We start from the raw sequence: 19796 nt of genomic DNA on the forward strand, positions 1-19796 counted from the left end.
GTTGTGTCTTTGGCTTGCATCAGGTACTTTATTAAAAACACTGATATAACAGTACACATAATAAATATTAATTCACAAGCACAATACACACTAAAATATTCGGCCGCGCGCCAGCCGTACCGTGCCCTGCCGGGAGCCCTGCTCAACCGACTGCTCGCAACACTTGCTTGTCCGAGCGCACCACACACACTAAGCGGCCCGCGCTTAGTGTGCGTACGATAGTGTGCGTGACACACTGTCGTCCCCTGGACATTGTCCAGTGGTAGCACAACTACCACGGCATGTCCAGGGGTCGGCACGGCTGCCCACAACATCTCCCCCTTTTACTTATCCGGAGGGGGTCGAACCGACACGCGCATATTCCATTGCGGGAATATCGGTGTGGTGACACCCTCCGGCCATAGATCCTTGTCCTGGGGCATTTTTGCGCAAATGCTGTTCCTAAGCTGCGACCCCGCTACCCGGCTACCGCAACGCTGCTACGATGTTGCAGGATATCTCCCCGACGGCGACCTTAATGTCCCGCTAGCCTCATGTGGCAGGAGAGCATTACCAAGCAACTCGTTCCGCACGCTGCTACGCTGCTGCTGGCGATCTCTCCGGCGGCGACCGGTTTGTCCCGCAAGCCTCATCCGGCTGAAGAGCATATCCCAGCAGCCCGTTATGGCATCCTGTAGCGGTGGTACAATTGCTGCAGCAAGGACGGCACACATTTCGCCTTTCTCGTCGGGAGCAACACGTCGGTGCTGCAACTGGGGACGGAATGCGACCTCCCCCTCTCTCCGACGAATACAATGGCACCAGCGGGGCGGCATGGGACAACGCCCCCCTCTCCGTTGACACTCCAGCTGCAGCGGGGCGGCATGGAACCTCGCCCCCTCTCCGTCGACACAACGGCAGCAGCGGGGCGGCATGGGACCTCGCCCCCTCTCCGTTGACACTACTGCAGCGGGGCGGCATGGAACCTCGCCCTCCTCTCCGTCAAACACGACGGCTGCAGCGGGGCGGCATGGGACCTCGCCCCCTCTCCGTCGACACTACGGCAGCATCGTGGCGGAATGAAACATCGCCCTCCTCTGCGTCAAACACAACGGCAGCAGCGGGGCGGCATGAGACATCGCCCCCCCTCTCCGTTGACACTACTGCAGCGGGGCGGCATGGAACCTCGCCCTCCTCTCCGTGAACACGACGGCTGCAGCGGGGCGGCATGAAACCTCGCCCCTTTCCGTTGACACTGTTGCTGCAGCGGGGCGGCATGGGACCTCGCCCCCTCTCACTGGTCTACGACGGCTGCAGCGGGGCATGGCATCTCGCCCCCTCTCCGTCGAACACAGCGGCAGCAACTCAGTGACCTCTCGCGTCACCAATGATGGCCCGGCAGCTAGGCAGAAAGACAATTTGCCTCTTACACTGCCGGCGCTCCTTGGGCTGCAGCCCGACGACACCTAGCGTCGCCGCAGATGGCCCGGCAATCAGGCTTCGACCTTTCCATTGCCGGCGCTCCCTGGGCCTGCAGCCCGGCGAATAAAACATCGCCGAGTGTGTGTGTGCGGCTGTCCCTTCTGTCCCCATCGCGGGACGACAGCCGGGGCCACGGTCTTAACGGCGGCGGCGGCAGCGGTCCTCGTCCAACGGCGTCCCACTGTCGCGGGGACCCGTGCCATCGCGATGGCGCCGGCTCCAACCGACGCGCTCGATCGCGATGGCGACCGCGGGTTCTTCTAGGGATCCTCCTTACGCAAGAGGATCCCATCCTCGTCGCCACTGTTGTGTCTTTGGCTTGCATCAGGTACTTTATTAAAAACACTGATATAACAGTACACATAATAAATATTAATTCACAAGCACAATACACACTAAAATATTCGGCCGCGCGCCAGCCGTACCGTGCCCTGCCGGGAGCCCTGCTCAACCGACTGCTCGCAACACTTGCTTGTCCGAGCGCACCACACACACTAAGCGGCCCGCGCTTAGTGTGCGTACGATAGTGTGCGTGACACACTGTCGTCCCCTGGACATTGTCCAGTGGTAGCACAACTACCACGGCATGTCCAGGGGTCGGCACGGCTGCCCACAACATTTCGTATGATGCAAAATTGTCGCGCGCGACGAGTAGCTCTGTTTGCAAAATTGCGACGTCGCGCGCGACGGTTTCGCTGTATGTCTATTTGGACGGTTAAATAAAATCACACACATACAAGTATACCTTACACGTGCTTTTATTGTTAACAGCACAAGCGGGATTAGTATTGATGAGCAATAATTTATTTATTTATTTAGTGAGTTTATTTATTTATTTATTGAAGATAATTGCGTGGCGCGCGCAGGGGCCTTTGCAATATTAAAATAAAGTAATACTTAAAATAACCTTACTTGCTATATATTTGAAAACAGACATGAACATTTAAACGTGGCAACTGTAATGTTGAAGTCAAAAAAGCAGTAGAACTTGTTGAAAGCTTTACACATTGAAATAATTGGATCATGAGCTCCTCTGGAAGTACGGGCCCGGTCTATTTTGATCAGAAAATTTCGAGGACGTAGCGCGTGGTCAGGGGCGTACAAATTTATTTTAAGAAGAAGCTCGGGAGCATCAATTTCGCCTTTTATTAATTTTGCTACAAAAACTGCTTGTGCTACCTCCCTACGTCTCTCTAAGGACTGCAATCCTAGAAGAAGCCGTCTAGTTTGATAGGTTAGAGGCTGGTCCATGTTCCACCGTAAGGTTCTTATAGCTATTTTTGTGAATTTTTTCTGAATTCGCTCAATTCGTGTGGACCAGTTGTTAGAGTGCGGAGACCATGTTACAACATTAAATTCAAGTACGGACCGGACTAAGGCGACAAACAGTTGTTTTAAACAGAAAGGGTCATTAAATCAGATGTCAGACGATGAATAAAACCAAGCTGCCGATATGCTTTGTCGATGACGTACGAATATTGTTGACGGAAGGAGAGTGATGAGTCAAGAATAGTGCCGAGGTCCTTAGTTTCTATGTTACGTGGGATAATACACGAGTCAAGATTATAGTCTCGCTTGATAGGGTCTTTTTTAAGAGTAAAACTAATCACGCAACACTTATTGACACACAAGGATAGCGAGTTCGCAGAGCACCAATTGCTAAATACGTCTAGGCTGTGCTGGAGAGTCGAGCTGTCCGAATCATTTCTAATGGTCGCATAAATCTTGATATCGTCCGCATACATAAGCAAACATTGATTTGGGAGCGCAAATACAACATCATTAATAAATAGGATAAACAATACTGGGCCAATGTTACTTCCCTGTGGGACACCGGACGAACTAACAAACACGTTGGACAAGCACTTATTGATTTTAACACAGTATGATCTTTGGTTTAAATATGATTTTAACCATATGACTAGATTATTATGAAAGCCAAGCCGGCTCAGTTTCGCAAGGAGTATGTCATGGTTAATCCGATCAAATGCTGACATGAAATCAGTATAAATTGCATCAATCTGTGACTTGCCGTCCATAGCCGTAAGGCATTCAGACACGAATTGAACGAGATTGGTCGATACCGATCGTTTGGGAACAAATCCGTGCTGGCTTGGACTGATATAATTCAAGCCACTCCTGACTAACGCTTCCTGGACAAGAATTTCGAGTATTTTTGCTGATGCACATAGGGAAGCTACGCCACGATAATTAGATATAACATGTCTCGGACCTTTTTTATGAACGGGTGTCATCCACGAAGACTTCCACATAGTAGGATATGTAGAACTGTGCAGAGAAAGCTTAAACAGATGAACCAGTGGCTCTGAAAGATAAGTTGAGCACTTCTGTAAGACTATTGCTGGAATTCCGTCCGGACCCGGGATAAATGAAGGTTTAATTTGTTTGATTGCATTTTCTACCGATTCATTTGTGATTACAATATCATTTATGGACATATCTAGAACATCCGCGGGTGTGTGCTGCAGGGCAGTTGCAATATTAATTGGTGACGAAGATTGAAGGTCGAAAACTGAACTAAATTTTTTGGCAAAGAGCTGACTGATTTCAAGTTCACTTGAGGATTTCTCGGTGTCTAGTGACATTACTGACGGGATTCTTGCATTTTTCCTCTTACGGTTAACGAAAGAAAATATTTTAGTCGGATCGTTGGATATACTTCGTTGAAGTTTGTTGATATAGATTCTATACAGATGCCTGTTGAATCTTCTATAGTTGCCACTAACAGTGTTAAACAATAGTCTGTCGGAGTGAAGATTAGACTTTACGAGACAATGTAAAGCTCTATTTTTCGCAGATTTAAGTCTTTTTAACTCTCTATTGCCCCACGGGGGACCGGAAGCTGCGCGCTCTTGTAAAGTAGGGCAGCATTTGTGAAGGACTAGACCAACCTTAATTTGAAAGGAGTCGATTGCCGAATCGATTGATAAGGTGGGATTGCTATCATAATTAAGGAATGACCAGTCAGTATTGGCAAAAGCGCCAATCATTTTTGGGAAATCAGCTTTTCTAAAATCGAGATGTCTCAAGCTGTTCGATCCAGTGACTTCCGTAGCAGTCTGGGTTGTTGATGGAAGTGTAATATTGACCAGCAAGCTCGGATGATATCGGTCTTCCTCAGTTAAACAATCTATGGAACGGAAAATTCTCATAGCATTCTCAATTATACGCGGGCTTACGAATATAAGATCAAGTAAAGACCCATGATTGTTTACATTATTATTGACCTGAGATAGTCCCACAAAGCTGAGAGTATCAAGCAGTTGGGAGCAGGCTGGGGATACACGGGATCTCTGAATGTTGACATGTAGAGAACCGTGAGTGTCACATAGCCAAGAAAGGCCTGGTTGATTGAAGTCTCCCAACACGAGGATCGTGTCTTGTGGATATTTCTCAGAAATTTCCATAAGTGATGAACAGTAAGCGGCAACATATTCGGTATTATTACTAAGAATCGGTGGAACGTAAACGGTACCGATTATTACGAATGAAGTGCCAACACGCATGCTGATCCAGATACTTTCGGTTGATGAGCTCGCAACAGTGATTACTGAGGGACGATGCATGGTTTTAGCCGCAATCAGTACCCCTCCCCCTCGGGTTTTCTGGCTATTTGAGGAGTTACGGTCCATTCGGAAAACATCATATCGGTCATCGAAGAGAGCAGACGAGGCAATGTCATCCTTGAGCCAGGTTTCTGTGATCGCGATGATATCAAAGAACAGCTTGAAGATGCACTGAAGAAACTCGAGAGTTTTGTCCGTAGACCTCGGGTGTTTTGGTAATACACGGAAAGCTCAGATATGCAAGAATAATTTTGTCGAAAAATAGTGGAGGCAAACCCTGTTGGGTTGACATTAGCGCCACGTATTTGTGTGACTGTGGATCGGCATCATTTTGATCGTTCTGCTCATAATTTGTTACGGATTCGTGATCATTTGGGTGAATTTGGGTAAGAACGTGAGCGCATTCATTCGTTGATGGAGGAGTAATATTCAGGTGAGAGCAATCACTTTTAATGAGCTGTTATTAGTATTGATAGCTAAACTGTATTACTACATGAATATTGAGTTAGTATTGGTACAAGCAAGCAGCATTTGTATCCAAACAGTTCAATTGCAAACTTATTTTGTGTGATGCAGTTGAAAAGTCAAAATGCAAAGTAGCTTGAAAGAAAATCCACCACCGTTATTATTTTTTAATACGGTTTTATCAAAACGGCAAGCCAGTGATAAACCGTCTAGAGTTCTAACGCTGTACAACACGTCCCGGCCACCCTCGACGTCTTTCAACGTATTGGAAGCTGGATCGAAAAAGCCGCGAACGAAAAAGGAGGCCAGTGTTGTTACTGAGCCGCCTCCCTTGGCCTATTTTGGCGATGTTTCACAGAAATCTGTTGTGCAAAAGCGTAACATGCATGACGTGCCCAGCGTTGTCGCCCGTGAGCCATCTGTGTTGGCCTTTATTGATAGTGAAACACCACAATCTGCTAATAACTGCACGGTACCAGTGTCCAACATTAACGTCCGTGAACCATCTCCGTTGACAATTGACGTAGCTGAAAATCGGCAGAGAGCTGTGGAAAAACATCCCACGGAGACAGTTTCTAGCGTTGACGTCCGTGAGGCTCCTCCGCTAGCCTTTTTCGATGGCGTTTCTATAACAGCTGCTGTGGAAAGCAACCGCACGAAGATTGCACGCAGCGTTGCTGAACGTCAGCCATCTCCATTGGCCACTGTCGAAATATCCTCGATTGATCCGTGTATTGAGGCCATACAGGATTCCCATCCGGTTGAAGCACCGCTCCAGCTACCGTCGGCAACATCCTCAATAGATATGCACCACAGAACCGGTGCTCCTAGTGGATGTGCGGAAGAAAGAGTAATTTGTAGTACATGCTGCACACAGCTGGACACATTGTTAAATCAATTACAAGAACAAAACAAGCATTTGTATAAGTTAACGAAAGCTATTATCCAGAAGAATGTTTTGAATAGCTCTTTTACCTGTCCAAATTGCCCCGCGAGTAATTCAAATTGTTTACAATAGATGAAGTTGATGAAACACCTAGACCGGCTGAAATAGAAAACATAGAAGCTTTAGACAATTTTGAAAGTATGTTGAGCGACAAAAATGTATTTATCGCTACTGCTAGAAGATATCGAATTCTCTTACTTCGAATACTCCAGACAATCGAATGCACGAAGCTGTGTTGAAGCTGTTTAGCGCTCCCTTCCTTTGCAAGTGCAGTTGGCTGGGCGGAGGAGCAAATGGTCCGAAGATTCCAATGTACCGGTACAAACATGTCCATCACCTTCTAATGGCCGTTGGTCGAACTTCAAATGAAACTGTAACGTTGAAAAGGGCGCAAAATTATTTTTAAAATCAAAATTGCGTAATTCCAAGAGCCGCCTTGCTTACAAGAATTTGCGAAAGAGTGTTGTTTGTAAACTAAATAAAAAGAATAATTAAATTACCTTCATAGTTATTCACTGCACTTCCTTCAGTCCACCTGAGTGATAATCAATGTTCAATGTTGTCTTTCTTTGCTTTTTTCCTTCGCTTTGTCTTCTTTGCGGCATCATCGCTTTTTAGCAGCTCTTGAATTAAAATGAAAATAAACATTGATTGATAAAATGGGAATTTCACTAACATTGTGTCCATCATTGACTATGCACTAGACTAAATGATGAAAAACAATTACCATAAAACGGTGCGCCTGCAATGCAGTGCGTAAAACTAATGCATATAATGTTTTCTTACCTTGATGAGTTCGCGTATCGCACGTTTTAACGATGCGAAGGTCCTGCTTGTGTGGTTCCACCAAATAGTATACCATCTAGTTGTAGAATTGATGTACATAGTTTAGTGTGTCTGACGGTAGCATTGTGCCTGTGCATTTTGTGTTCTGTAAATTTCAAATAACAACGTTAGAAATGGGAACAATCATATTTTACCAATCAACTTACCTTTTTGTGAAGTGTTTGCCTTGCCTGTTTGCTAACGTCGTTTGCGGATGTGATGCTCAAAAAAGTTTTTATAATCTACATTGCTATTTTAACTATTGTTATGTCGATTAACACGGTTTAACGCAAAAGTTGATTTTGGGTACATTGTAATATAACTGAGGCTTTGTCATGTTACATATCCTGGCCTCAGGGCAATTAGCCATTTTAGTTACATGCACATTATATGAAATGAAATTGGTTATATTTTGTGCTCAAATTGTACAACATATACTTCCAATGAAAAGCTTTATCATCAGCCATCCGTGTGTAGTAATCAATTTTACATAACTAAATGCTCTCTAGTGTGATCTACGCAAGAGAATTCCTAAGTTTTGTGTGTATTATTTTATATTTTATGTTATATATGTTATACCAATTGACTAAGGACTTACTTCAACTAACTATGGTGCTTTGTTATGGTTAAGCAAAAATGAACGAATTTAGATGATGTGGAAAGGTATGTTTACCAAAAAAAAAACATGGTGCTGAAGTAAATAGCAAAACGAATTCACTGGCAATATTTTACAACACATCATTCTATGGTTCAAGCCCCGTATGGACTGACCTACTCGTAGCAAAGACTGACCATCAGGCTGCGTGGTACTTTATAAGCCTCGTAAGCCGTAGTTATGCCATATACAATAAAAGGAACGTGCTGATCGTTCCGCCAAACCGAAGAAAAAAATCCTTTACACTGGCAACCAACTATGGTACTAGAGGTATACAAATAGTTCAATCAATGAAAACTAAATTCAATGGTATCGTTAAGACTACTACTACTACTACTACTAAAAAGTTCTAAGTAAGCTTAAATGTAAACGTAAAATTACATCTTAAACCTACTTACTCAACCTAAAGAAAAGAAAATTCAACCTAAACTTAAACTAACCTATAACAAATTCAAAATAGTTAAAAAAAGGAAAATAAAAACTAGGTGCCATGTCAACCGCATGCACCATTGCCTGCCTTTCGTATAACAGGCCAACATAAAAAAGCACAATTTATACTTGATTGTGCCAAAAAAAAAACACACACACACACACACAAAACCCCAACCCGCTTTGTTCCATTAACCACGGGGAAAAGGCAGCTCGCCTGGAGGAGGCCTGAAACGGATACGCAGTGTCCAGCACGGCAAACATGCCCTAACATTGCCCGTAGTGCTGTTAAAAAGGTCGCCCCCCCACCGCCCCTCTTAATATTAGCTTTGTCCACCTTCCCGTCCATATCACAGATGGATGGACACGAATTATCCGGAGTTTCGGTGGAAGTTTACCTGTAACAAGAGGAAAAATTAGACCAACTACTTTATGCAATTTCATTAATTTTTTACTTACCATGTGCAACCACACGTCGTCTTCGAGGGTGTCGAGGAGGCAAATTTTTTCTACTGAAGGGAGGAAATTAATCAGGAATAAAGGTGTGGAGAAGAGGAAAAAAGGCTATGGCGGAAGGAGTTGTTGAGTTTGGTGAAGGATCAATGGGAGGGAGATTAAGAGGACGAGTGGGTTGCTTCACTGCAACCATTTAGCATCTGATTGCAGTCCATGGCACCTCCACCACCACAGCCGGCGCGTTTTCCATCGTTTGGTAAACGTGGATCACAGCAGAAGACATTGGTGCAATAACACCGCCTTCTGCTGAGATCTCGTAAAGCGCGGCCATGGTTAAAAACCGGATCCCAACTACGGTGATATCGTGCGAGCTTGATGTTTTCGCACTCAAAAATTTTATTATTCCATTGTCCTTGGTCAAAAACCATTGGTCTTGAAATTTTGGCAGCAAGACAAAATCGGCGGTCACATGAAGACCGACACCATTTGCCTACAATCGGATACTGAGAAGCTGGCGGGGTAGCAACCAGATCAAGGGTCATTAGATCGCTTGATCTGTTTGCAATTTGCTCCACACATGTCGTGCCCGCTCGGACCCAGCGTGGAAAATTTTGCAAAAAAATTTCTGTTGCGTAGGCCGAAAAATCGTCGAGCGCTCCAAATTTTTCAACATCTTTATAAATGTGAAAGAGAAGGTGGATGTTGCTTGTTAAATATTTTCGACCGTAGACTTGGCCGAAATTCTTCACAAATATGCGAAGATAATCTCGTACAAGGAGCCACAAGTGCTGGTGAAATTTGGCCGAAAAAATTGTCACTGCACTAAAGTAGAGTAGGAAGTGACCATAGGCGATTTGATCAACCAGGTCCTTCAGAACCACAACTGATGAATAATGTAGATAGCTACGCCACTCGGTAGCTTTCCAAAAGGCGTGATATCTGAGAGGCCGAAATGATCGATGGATCTCAGTAGGAAGCTTCGTCTGCATTAAAAATTTAGACGCAGCTTCCATTTGGAGAGGTGTCCACTTTTTATTACGGGGAAATTTGCCGGACATAAATCCCCGTTAAGCCGGTCTCATGGTACAGTCGTCAACTCGTACGACTTAACAACATGCCCGTCTTGGGTTCAAGACCCAAATAGAACGTGCCGCCATACGTAGGACTGGCTATCCTGCTATGGGGGGAAATCAATAAGTCACTGAAAGCCAACCCCACAAGTGTGTTGGCAGGCCTTGACCGGCATCGGTTGTTGAGCCAAAAAAGAAGCAGAGAAATCCCCGTTGCATAAAACGTGTACACCCCTCGTCACACAGGAGTTCACGCTCCGACGTGGGAGCGTTATCGACTAAATCAAAATTTTCTAATTCTTCTAAAGGTGTACGCCACTCCTGATGATGGTTCAATATGACTCTACTACGAAACCCTTCGTCCGGACGAAGGGGAGCATCGACGGAATCAAAAATATTTTTTTCCCTCTTCACACCACTCACCATGGCAAGTGCACTTTAAACAACTGTCGTATCCGTTGTGGTTCGTCGTTGCTGAAAATAAAATATATATTATATTTAGCTAAAAGGTTTACGACAATGTTATTTTTTTCGTTACCTAAAATGAACGCTCGAGCTGGTGTATCAGCGATAAAATTGCGTACCCGAAACTGCAACGTTTTATCGCCGATGGTCATGCCTCCTCGCTGAATGATATTAAAATCATTCACTAGCGGCCGCAAAAATTCTTCCACACTTGCCGGCTTTGTATGGCCACTATATGCGGCCACCAACATGAGTGGAAGCTTAGGCAAGTCTACCGCTTTCACCAGAATAGGCCAGACCTGGGACGACCCACCCTTATGTAGCGGTAGCCTGTCGACCGATACGTCTAGCTTGAAAGGATCGTCTCGGGGTTCGATGTTTCTATAAATAATAATATAAAGGATTTTTTGTAGCAATTGAAACATAACTCAAAACATAACATACTTACTGAAAATACTTGGTCAGGACTGGCGATAATCCTCCGTACCAAAAGTCACCTCCCCCGATTTATAAATGCTGCCAGCAGCACGGGGAGGTGTTCGCACCAAAGTCCGGCTATCTTTTGGAAGAGTGGCATCTACCTTCTTCCGTAGGATCGCCAGTAGCATATTGACCACTGAACCGGGGAGCTGACTCTGAATTGCAAAGAATCTAAGACAATCCAACAAACTTAGATGGTCAAAGATCTCATAAGAGTCATTCTCATCGGAAGCGCCGTGATAAAAATCGTCGCTGTCCTCTCCGTTCGGATAATGTTCCCCGTGGTCGAAATCTTCAGCATCATCCGCGACGTTTTCAGCATTTGTTCCGGCAGTGCTTGATGTCGTAGCTTGGCCTTGCGGCACTTCCGGAACCGTTTCGTCATCCGAAAAGTCTTGATTGGGAAGATAATTTAAGTCAACAGTATAATTAAATAAAAGACATGTAAAACAATTACAACGTTTCTTTCGATCTTGTTAAATGTCGGATTTTGTTAATAAGGAAACAAATCATTTGCTGTGTCTAGATATTTTTTAAAAAATTTATTTATTCGAATTATAGTACGAATATAGTTTCTATGATGAACGATGTATTATCGAATATTTGTTTTCTGCTTTCCGATCCGACATTTGAATTGTTGATTTGGTTTTTCCCGTCGCCACACTACAATAGCTACCTGCAATAATAGGAACGGACCAATTTTTGCCCGTTTGACCAGTGCAACAAATAATTTGATCATGATCGCACGGTTTTTAATTTACATTTGGACCGTGTCAACCGCAATGGCTTTTGATACTTTATGGCATGAGAAGCAGGATAGTCGATTCTAGTTTCGTACGGATAGTCAAGAATCGATTTACGTCCGGTTTTCTGGCATTTGTCATCGTGAACCTGTGGAACCCTTATCCGTTTTGCCAGTCTGAACCATTTTTCTTACCCTGCACTTGCCACTTATCTAAGCCTTTTTATCTTTTTTTTTGTCCAACACAATTAGCCCTGCCCTGCTTATAGGATGCTCAGCTCATGCGGTCCTAAAGTCCATGACGGGCATGTGTTGGCATAGGTCGTGCTCTTGACGACTAGCGGCAACATTAAATGAATAATGTTTTTTCAAAACTAATTTTTGTTTTGAAATACTTCATATTTTACTTGACGTCCGCGACCTGCGCGGTCATGCTGGACTATTTAAGCTGTTGATACATAATTAGTACCACGCAGCTGGATCGTCAGTCCGGCTACGGAAGGACGGTCCATACGTGGCTTGAACACATGACGGGCATTTTGTTAAGTCGAGCGTTGACGACTGTTCCACAGGACCGCTCTTTTGAAACACATTTTTACACATTCCCTGAACACTGAACACATTTACCACACTGAACACCGACATTGACGGCAATTGTATGACGATTATAAATACAAAATATAATGCAATTGATTCGCACTTTTTTTTATCTCATTCCGTTTTTCACACCGCGGCTTTTTGACACACGCACATAGATCCCGGGTATGATAATATGTTTTTTTTCTTGCGCCGTTTCGCACATAGATATTTTTATTTTGATGCTTTCAAATCAATGCACCGAATTTTTCTTCTTCTTCTTTTGGCACTACAACCGCTGCCGATCAAGGCCTGTACCCACTAGTGAAGTGGCATTGGCTTTCAGTGATTTTTTTGTTAACGTAGCAGGATAGTCAGTCCTACGTATGGGGGCACGATCTATTCGGGACTTGAACCCATGGCGGGCATGTTGTGAAGTTGTATGAGTTGACGACTGTACCACCAGACCGGCCCGACCGCTTTTATACCGAATGATACTGCACATTTTATATAATGTTAAATTTTATAACATGATATGCACTGACAAATAACCACTCACTTGCTTTTTTCCTTACCCATGTTTGGCAGCGGGACAAACCCATCGTTTGCCTCTTGCAGAGCTTCCTGGTACGAGAGCTCAATCTCGTCCATCAGCTTACGGCACTTTGCATAAAAATGCCCATTTTGGCTGCAATTTTGCGGCATTTTAGCACTTTTCTAACACACTTTTCTAATACACTTGATGAACACTTGCACTTGGCACTTGGTAAACCACACAGAATGACAAAAAATTTGACAGTAGAAACGTAGCACCACTACAATCCAAAATATACCTACCTCACACATACAATTGTGTTCATTAAAATAGCAGTATGCCACACATTAGAATACTGATACCGGTTTTTGTATATATATGATCTACGATTTGATCTCTTATCACCTGAGAATGTAGTAGTGTCATCTCACGTTTCAAAGAACTTTTATCATTGATATTCCCGTCTCTTTCTGTTGGCTGGGGCTCGTGTTTGCTTATTGAAACAGGTTTGCAGTTGATCATTATAATAGCAGTGCTTATCATTTGATCGATTAGTATCGTTTCGTTGTCTAGAAAAGCAGCTGTTTTGCTGTGTTACGTGCTGAGGCGTGTTTAAAACGTATAGTAAGTTCAATATTATCATTCAATGGTTCGCTTAGTTCAACAAAAATTTCAATAATCAACAGGAAATGGGACGAGGTAAACATTGCTCTGATTAGAAAAGAGATTTGATAAAAAGAATGAGAGCAAAGGGTAAACATATAAAGATATTCAGGATACGTTACAATGTTCAGCAAAAATGATAAGTAATGCTTTAAAATGGGAAGCAAAACCTGAGACAAGAGGAAGACATCGAAAAACTACGAAGAGAGACGATAGAAACATCGTGAAACTTGCGAAAAAAAATCCGTTTACGACATCTAAAAAAATTAAAAATGACCTTGAGCTACCGGTAAGCAATGTGATTATTAGGAGACGTTTGATAGAAGCTAACTTGCTAGGCCGAAGCCCTCGGAGAGTACCGTTATTAACAAAACGAAACGATTCAAATCGACTGAAATTTGCAAAGCTTCGTGTTGCTTGGCCCAAGGAGAAATAGCGTAACATTTTGTGGACTGATGAGTCTAAAATAGTTTTATTTGGCACAAAAGGACGTCGAGAGTATGTAAGACGTCCACCAAAGGTTGCCTGTCGCACCCAGTATACTGTAAAAACAGTTAAACACGGAGGAGCAAAACTCATGGTTTGGGGATGTTTTTCGTACAATGGTGTTGGTCCAATTTATCGCATACCGGGTATAATAGATCAACATGGATACATAGCAATTTTAGAAGAAGTGATGCTGCCTTTTGCAGGTAATGAAATGGCACCCGATTGGGTATTTCAACAAGACAATGACCCTAAGCATACTAGCAAACGAGCTAAGTCTTGGTTTATTGCGAATAACAGCGATGTTATGGAGTGGCCAGCGCAGTCTCCAGACCTCAATCCTATTGAGCATTTATGAAAGGACATAAAATACGCGGTTTCTAAAGCTTACCCTAGAAATTTGGAAGATTTATGGAAAGTAGTTCGGGACTCATGGAAAGTTATACCTGATTCCCGTTGCCAGGCATAAGTTGATTCTATGCCGGCAAGGTGTGCTGCTGTTATTAAAAATAAAGGAAATGCTTCAGGATACTAATGGTTAAACATGAAAAAAGAAACATAATGTAATGAATTAACACGAAAAAGAAAATTATGGAGCACAATTTAAATTAAAAAAAGTATAATCCTAATAATTTTTTTCAATACTGCTATTATTTTGAACTCAGCCTTTTAAAGTTTTATTGAAATAACTTGAAAATAAAAATAAAGTAAAATAAAACGGGATGCAATTTAGTTAGATTGTATGTTACTGGTATTTAAAAAAATAAGAAAGTGAATATATGAAATTTATCTTACTGCTAACAAGGCTTTTAAATATATTTAAAACGAATTGCTATTTTTATGAACGCAATTGTACATTCTCATGGCTAAAACGTTGGCGCGTGCTCGTTAGGATGAGATTTTTTTCATAGCACACTTTTTTTCATCATTGCTGTTTCTCTCGTTCGCTTCAGCCCGGCAAAAAAAAACTCGATTTTGCTCTTCGTCTGATTTGGAGAGCGCACGAAGGGGTTTCGGGTTCCATCTCCAACAACAACAACCACACGAGGAGGCTCGGGGACACTCATCAGGGGAAAATCTCTCAAATTAGAGCGAGAGACAGATAGAAAAAGTGAAAGGTCAATATAAAATCTTCGGCTTTTGACCGTTGGGTACCCACCGGTCACCAGCACTCAGAGATCCGCTGAGATTGAAGCTGACTTTGAAGCTGAGTTGGCGAAACGTCTCAGCCTCCGAAGTAACCCGAAGCCGAAGCAAAACCGATCGAGGGGGGGGTTGTTCGTATTTTTCTCGCAGTAGATTTTTTTCTCTCCCTAGGGAACAACCAATACACTCTCTCGTTCCGCAAACGTTGTATAGAGAGCTCGCTCTATCAGGTTGGCAGAACGAGAAAGCGTGTTGGTTTTGTCCCCTAGGTATTCTCTCAATCTGTTTTAAGAGAGCAGATCACAAAAAATTCTCTCAATAAGAGTTTTTGGTGATCTCGCGCTCTTTCGATCTTAAATAAAATCACACACATACAAGTATACCTTACACGTGCTTTTATTGTTAACAGCACAAGCGGGATTAGTATTGATGAGCAATAATGAGCTGTTATTAGTATTGAAAGCTAAACTGTATTACTACATGAATATTAGTGAGTTAGTATTGGTACAAGCAAGCAGCATTTGTATCCAAACAGTTCAATTGCAAACTTATTTTGTGTGATGCAGTTGAAAAGTCAAAATGCAAAGTAGCTTGAAAGAAAATCCACCACCGTTAATATTTTTTAATACGGTTTTATCAAAACGGCAAGCCAGTGATAAACCGTCTAAAGTTCTAACGCTGTACAACACGTCCCGGCCACCCTCGACGTCTTTCAACGTATTGGAAGCTGGATCGAAAAAGCCGCGAACGAAAAAGGAGGCCAGTGTTGCTACTGAGCCGCCTCCCTTGGCCTATTTTGGCGATGTTTCACAGAAATCTGTTGTGCAAAAGCGTAACATGCATGACGTGCCCAGCGTTGTCGCCCGTGAGCCATCTGTGTTGGCCTTTATTGACAGTGGAACAACACAATCTGTTAATCATTGCACGGTACCGGTGTCCAACATTAACGTCCGTGAACCATCTCCGTTGACAATTGACGTAGCTGAAAATCGGCAGAGAGCTGTGGAAAAACATCCCACGGAGACAGTTTCTAGCGTTGACGTCCGTGAGGCTCCTCCGCTAGCCTTTTTCGATGGCGTTTCTATAAAAGCTGCTGTGGAAAGCAACCGCACGGCGATTGCACCCAGCGTTGCTGAACGTCAACCATCTCCATTGGCCACTGTCGAAATATCCTCGATTGATCCGTGTATTGAGGCCATACAGGATTCTCATCCGGTTGAAGCACCGCTCCAGCTACCGTCAGCAACATCCTCAATAGAGTTGCACCACAGAACCGGTGCTCCTAGTGGATGTGCGGAAGAAAGAGTAATTTGTAGTACATGCTGCACACAGCTGGACACATTGTTAAATCAATTACAAGAACAAAACAAGCATTTGTATAAGTTAACGAAAGCTATTATCCAGAAGAATGTTTTGAATAGCTCTTTTACCTGTCCAAATTGCCCCGCGAGTAATTCAAATTGTTTTACAATAGATGAAGTTGATGAAACACCTAGACCGGCTGAAATAGAAAACATAGAAGCTTTAGACAATTTTGAAAGTATGTTGAGCGACAAAAATGTATTTATCGCTACTGCTAGAAGAATATCGAATTCTCTTACTTCGAATACTCCAGACAATCGAATGCACGAAGCTGTGTTGAAGCTGTTTAGCGCTCCCTTCCTTTGCAAGTGCAGTTGGCTGGGCGGAGGAGCAAATGGTCCGAAGATTCCAATGTACCGGTACAAACATGTCCATCACCTTCTAATGGCCGTTGGTCGAACTTCAAATGAAACTGTAACGTTGAAAAGGGCGCAAAATTATTTTTAAAATCAAAATTGCGTAATTCCAAGAGCCGCCTTGCTTGCAAGAACATGCGCAAGAGTGTTGTTTGTAAACGAAATAAAAGAATAATTAAATTACCTTCATAGTTATTCACTGCACTTCCTTCAGTCCACCTGAGTGATAATCGATGTTCAATATTGTCTTTCTTTGCTTTTTTCCTTCGCTTTGTCTTCTTTGCGGCATCATCGCTTTTGAGCAGCTCTTGAATTAAAAAGAAAATAAACATTAATTAAAAAAATGGGAATTTAACTAACATTGTGTCCATCATTGACTATGCACTAGACTAAAGGATGAAAAACAATTACCATAAAACGGTGCACTAATGCAGTGCGTAAAACTAATGCATATAATGTTTTCTTACCTTGATGAGTTCGCGTGTCGCAAGTATTAACGATGCGAAGGTCCTTCTTGTGTGGTTCCACCAAACAGTATACCATCTTGTTGTAGAATTGATGTACATAGGTTAGTGTGTCTGACGGTAGCATTGTGCCTGTGCATTTTGTGTTCTGTAAATTTCAAATAATAACGTTAGAAATGGTAACAATCATATCTTACCAATAAACTTACCTTTTTGTGAAGTGTTTGCCTTGCCTGTTTGCTAACGTCGTTTGCGGATGTGATGCTCAAAAAAGTTTTTATAATCTGCATTGCTATTTTTACTATTGTTATGTCGATTACACGGTTTAACGCAAAAGTTGATGTTGGGTATACAGTAATATAACTGAGGCTTTGTCATGTTACATATCCTGGCATCAGGGCAATTAGCCATTTAGGTTATACGCACATTATATAAAATGCAATTGTTTTTTTTTTTGCTCAAATTGCACAACATATACTTCCTATGAAAAGCTTTATCATCAGCCATCCGTGTGTAGTAAACAACTTTACATAACTAAATGCTCTCTAGTGTGATCTACGCAAGAGAATTCCTAAGTTTTGTGTGTATTATTTTATATTTTATGTTATATATGTTATATATATGTAACATATATAACATATATGTATAACATATATGTTATATATGTTACTCAATTGTAAGGTTAAAACCTTACTTCGACTAAACTATGGTTCTTTGTCATGGCTAAGCAAAAATGAACGAATTTAGATGACGTGGAAAGGTATGTTTACCAAACAAATTTTGATGCTGAAGTAAATAGCAAAACGAATTCACTGGCTATATTTTACAACACATCATTCTATGGTTCAAGCCCCGTATGGACTGACCTACTCGTAGCAAAGACTTTATAAGCCTCGTAAGCCGTAGCTATGCCATATACAATAAACGGAACGTGCTGATCGTTCCGCCAAATAGAAGAAAAGTTCCTTTTCACTGGCAACCAACTATGGTCCTACAGGTATACAAATAGTTCAATCAATCTAAACTAAATTCACACTACAGATACTATTGTAAGATTAAGACTACTACTACTACTAAAAAGTTCGAAGTAAGCTTAAATGTAAACGCAAAATTACATCTTAAACCTACTTACTCAACCTAAAGAAAAGAAAATTCAACCTAAACTTAAACTAACCTATAAAAAAATCAATATAGTTAAAAAAAAAAAAGGAAAATAAAAACTAGGTGCCATGTCAGCCGCATGAGCCATTGCCTGCCTTTCATATAACAGGCCAACAGAAAAAAAGCACAATTTATATTTGATTGTGCAAAAAAAACAAACACACAAAACAAAACCCCAACCCGCTTTGTTTCATTAACCACGGGGAAAAGGCAGCTCGCCTGGAGGAGGCCTGATACGGATACGCAGTGTCCTAACATGTCGGCAAACATGTCCTAACATTGCCCGTAGTGCTGTTAAAAGGTCGTCGTCCCCCCCCCCGCCCCTTAATGTAAGCTTTGTCCACCTTCCCGTCCATATCACAGATGGATGGGCACGAATTATCCGGAGTTTCGGTGGAAGTTTACCTGTAACAAGAGGAAAAATTAGACCAGCTACTTTATGCAATTTCATTAATTTTTTACTTACCATGTGCAACCACACGTCGTCTTCGAGGGTGTCGAGGAGGCAAATGTTTTCGACTGAAGGGAGGAAATTAATCAGGAATAAAGGTGTGGAGAAGAGGAAAAAAGGCTATGGCGGAAGGAGTTGTTGAGTTTGGTGAAGGATCAATGGGAGGGAGATTAAGAGGACGCGTGGGTTGCTTCACTGCAACCATTTTGCATCTGATTGCAGTCCATGGAACCTCCACCACCACAGCCGGCGCGTTTTCCATCGTTTGGTAAACGTGGATCTCAGCAGAAGACATTGGTGCAATAACACCGCCTTCTGCAGATATCTCGTAAAGCGCGGCCATGGTTAAAAACCGGATCCCAACTACGGTGATATCGTGCGAGCTTGATGTTTTCGCACTCAAAAATTTTATTATTCCATTGTCCTTGGTCAAAAACCATTGGTCTTGAAATTTTGGCAGTAAGACAAAATCGGCGGTCACATGTAGACCGACACCATTTGCCTTCAACATCGGATACTGTGGAGCTGGCGGGGTAGCAACCAGATCAAGGCTCATTAGATCGCTTGATCTGTTTGCAATTTGCTCCACACATTTCGTGCCCGCTCGGACCCAGCGTGGAAAATTTTGCAAAAAATTTTTTGTTGCGTAGGCCGAAAAATCGTCGAGCGCTCCAAATTTTTCAACATCTTTATAAATGTGAACGAGAAGGTGGATGTTGCTTGTTAAATATTTTCGACCGTAGACTTGGCCGAAATTCTTCACAAATATGCGAAGATAATCTCGTGCACGGAGCCACAAGTGCTGATGAAATTTGGTCGAAAAAATTGTCACAGCACTAAAGTAGAGCAGGAAGTGACCATAGGCGATTTGATCAACCAGGTCCTTCAGAACCACAACTGATGCATAATGTAGATAGCTACGCCACTCGGTAGCTTTCCAAAAGGCGTGATATCTGAGAAGCCGAAATGATCGATGGATCTCAGTAGGAAGCTTTGTCTGCATTAAAAATTTAGA

The 19796-nt window shown here is 42.7% G+C and overlaps 2 protein-coding genes and 1 long non-coding RNA gene across 5 annotated transcripts in view; 1 reads left to right on the forward strand and 2 right to left on the reverse strand.

Moving 5' to 3' along the window:
• The window catches only part of LOC121596139 (glutamate receptor ionotropic, NMDA 2B), a 253362-nt gene that overhangs the window by 51495 nt on the left and 182071 nt on the right, over nt 1-19796 (forward strand). The gene's annotated exons all lie outside the window — the stretch shown is intronic.
• Nucleotides 6669-7539, reverse strand: LOC121596233. Its single transcript, XR_006005265.1, has 4 exons — nt 7452-7539; nt 7246-7390; nt 6960-7082; nt 6669-6830 (listed from the first exon to the last, which is right to left on the reverse strand). It is a non-coding gene; the product is annotated as an uncharacterized LOC121596233 (long non-coding RNA).
• LOC121596211 lies at nt 16530-17625 on the reverse strand. Its single transcript, XM_041920966.1, has 4 exons — nt 17379-17625; nt 17173-17317; nt 16890-17012; nt 16530-16761 (listed from the first exon to the last, which is right to left on the reverse strand). The coding sequence occupies exons 1-4, from the start codon at nt 17457-17459 to the stop codon at nt 16724-16726; spliced, it is 387 nt and encodes a 128-aa protein (XP_041776900.1). The 5' UTR covers nt 17460-17625; the 3' UTR covers nt 16530-16723.

Source organism: Anopheles merus, chromosome X (genome assembly GCF_017562075.2).
Source record: "Anopheles merus strain MAF chromosome X, AmerM5.1, whole genome shotgun sequence".
Classification (NCBI taxonomy): Eukaryota; Metazoa; Arthropoda; class Insecta; order Diptera; family Culicidae; genus Anopheles; species Anopheles merus.

Excerpts from the sequence above, each read along its gene's own strand:
- LOC121596211 (XM_041920966.1), bottom strand. The coding sequence starts at position 17,459 with ATGCAGATTATAAAAACTTTTTTGAGCATCACATCCGCAAACGACGTT. Across the intron at positions 17,013-17,172 it reads CGACACGCGAACTCATCAAG|AGCTGCTCAAAAGCGATGAT; the intron begins GTAAGAAAACAT and ends TTTTAATTCAAG. Across the intron at positions 16,762-16,889 it reads TGCAGTGAATAACTATGAAG|TTTCATTTGAAGTTCGACCA; the intron begins GTAATTTAATTA and ends TCAACGTTACAG.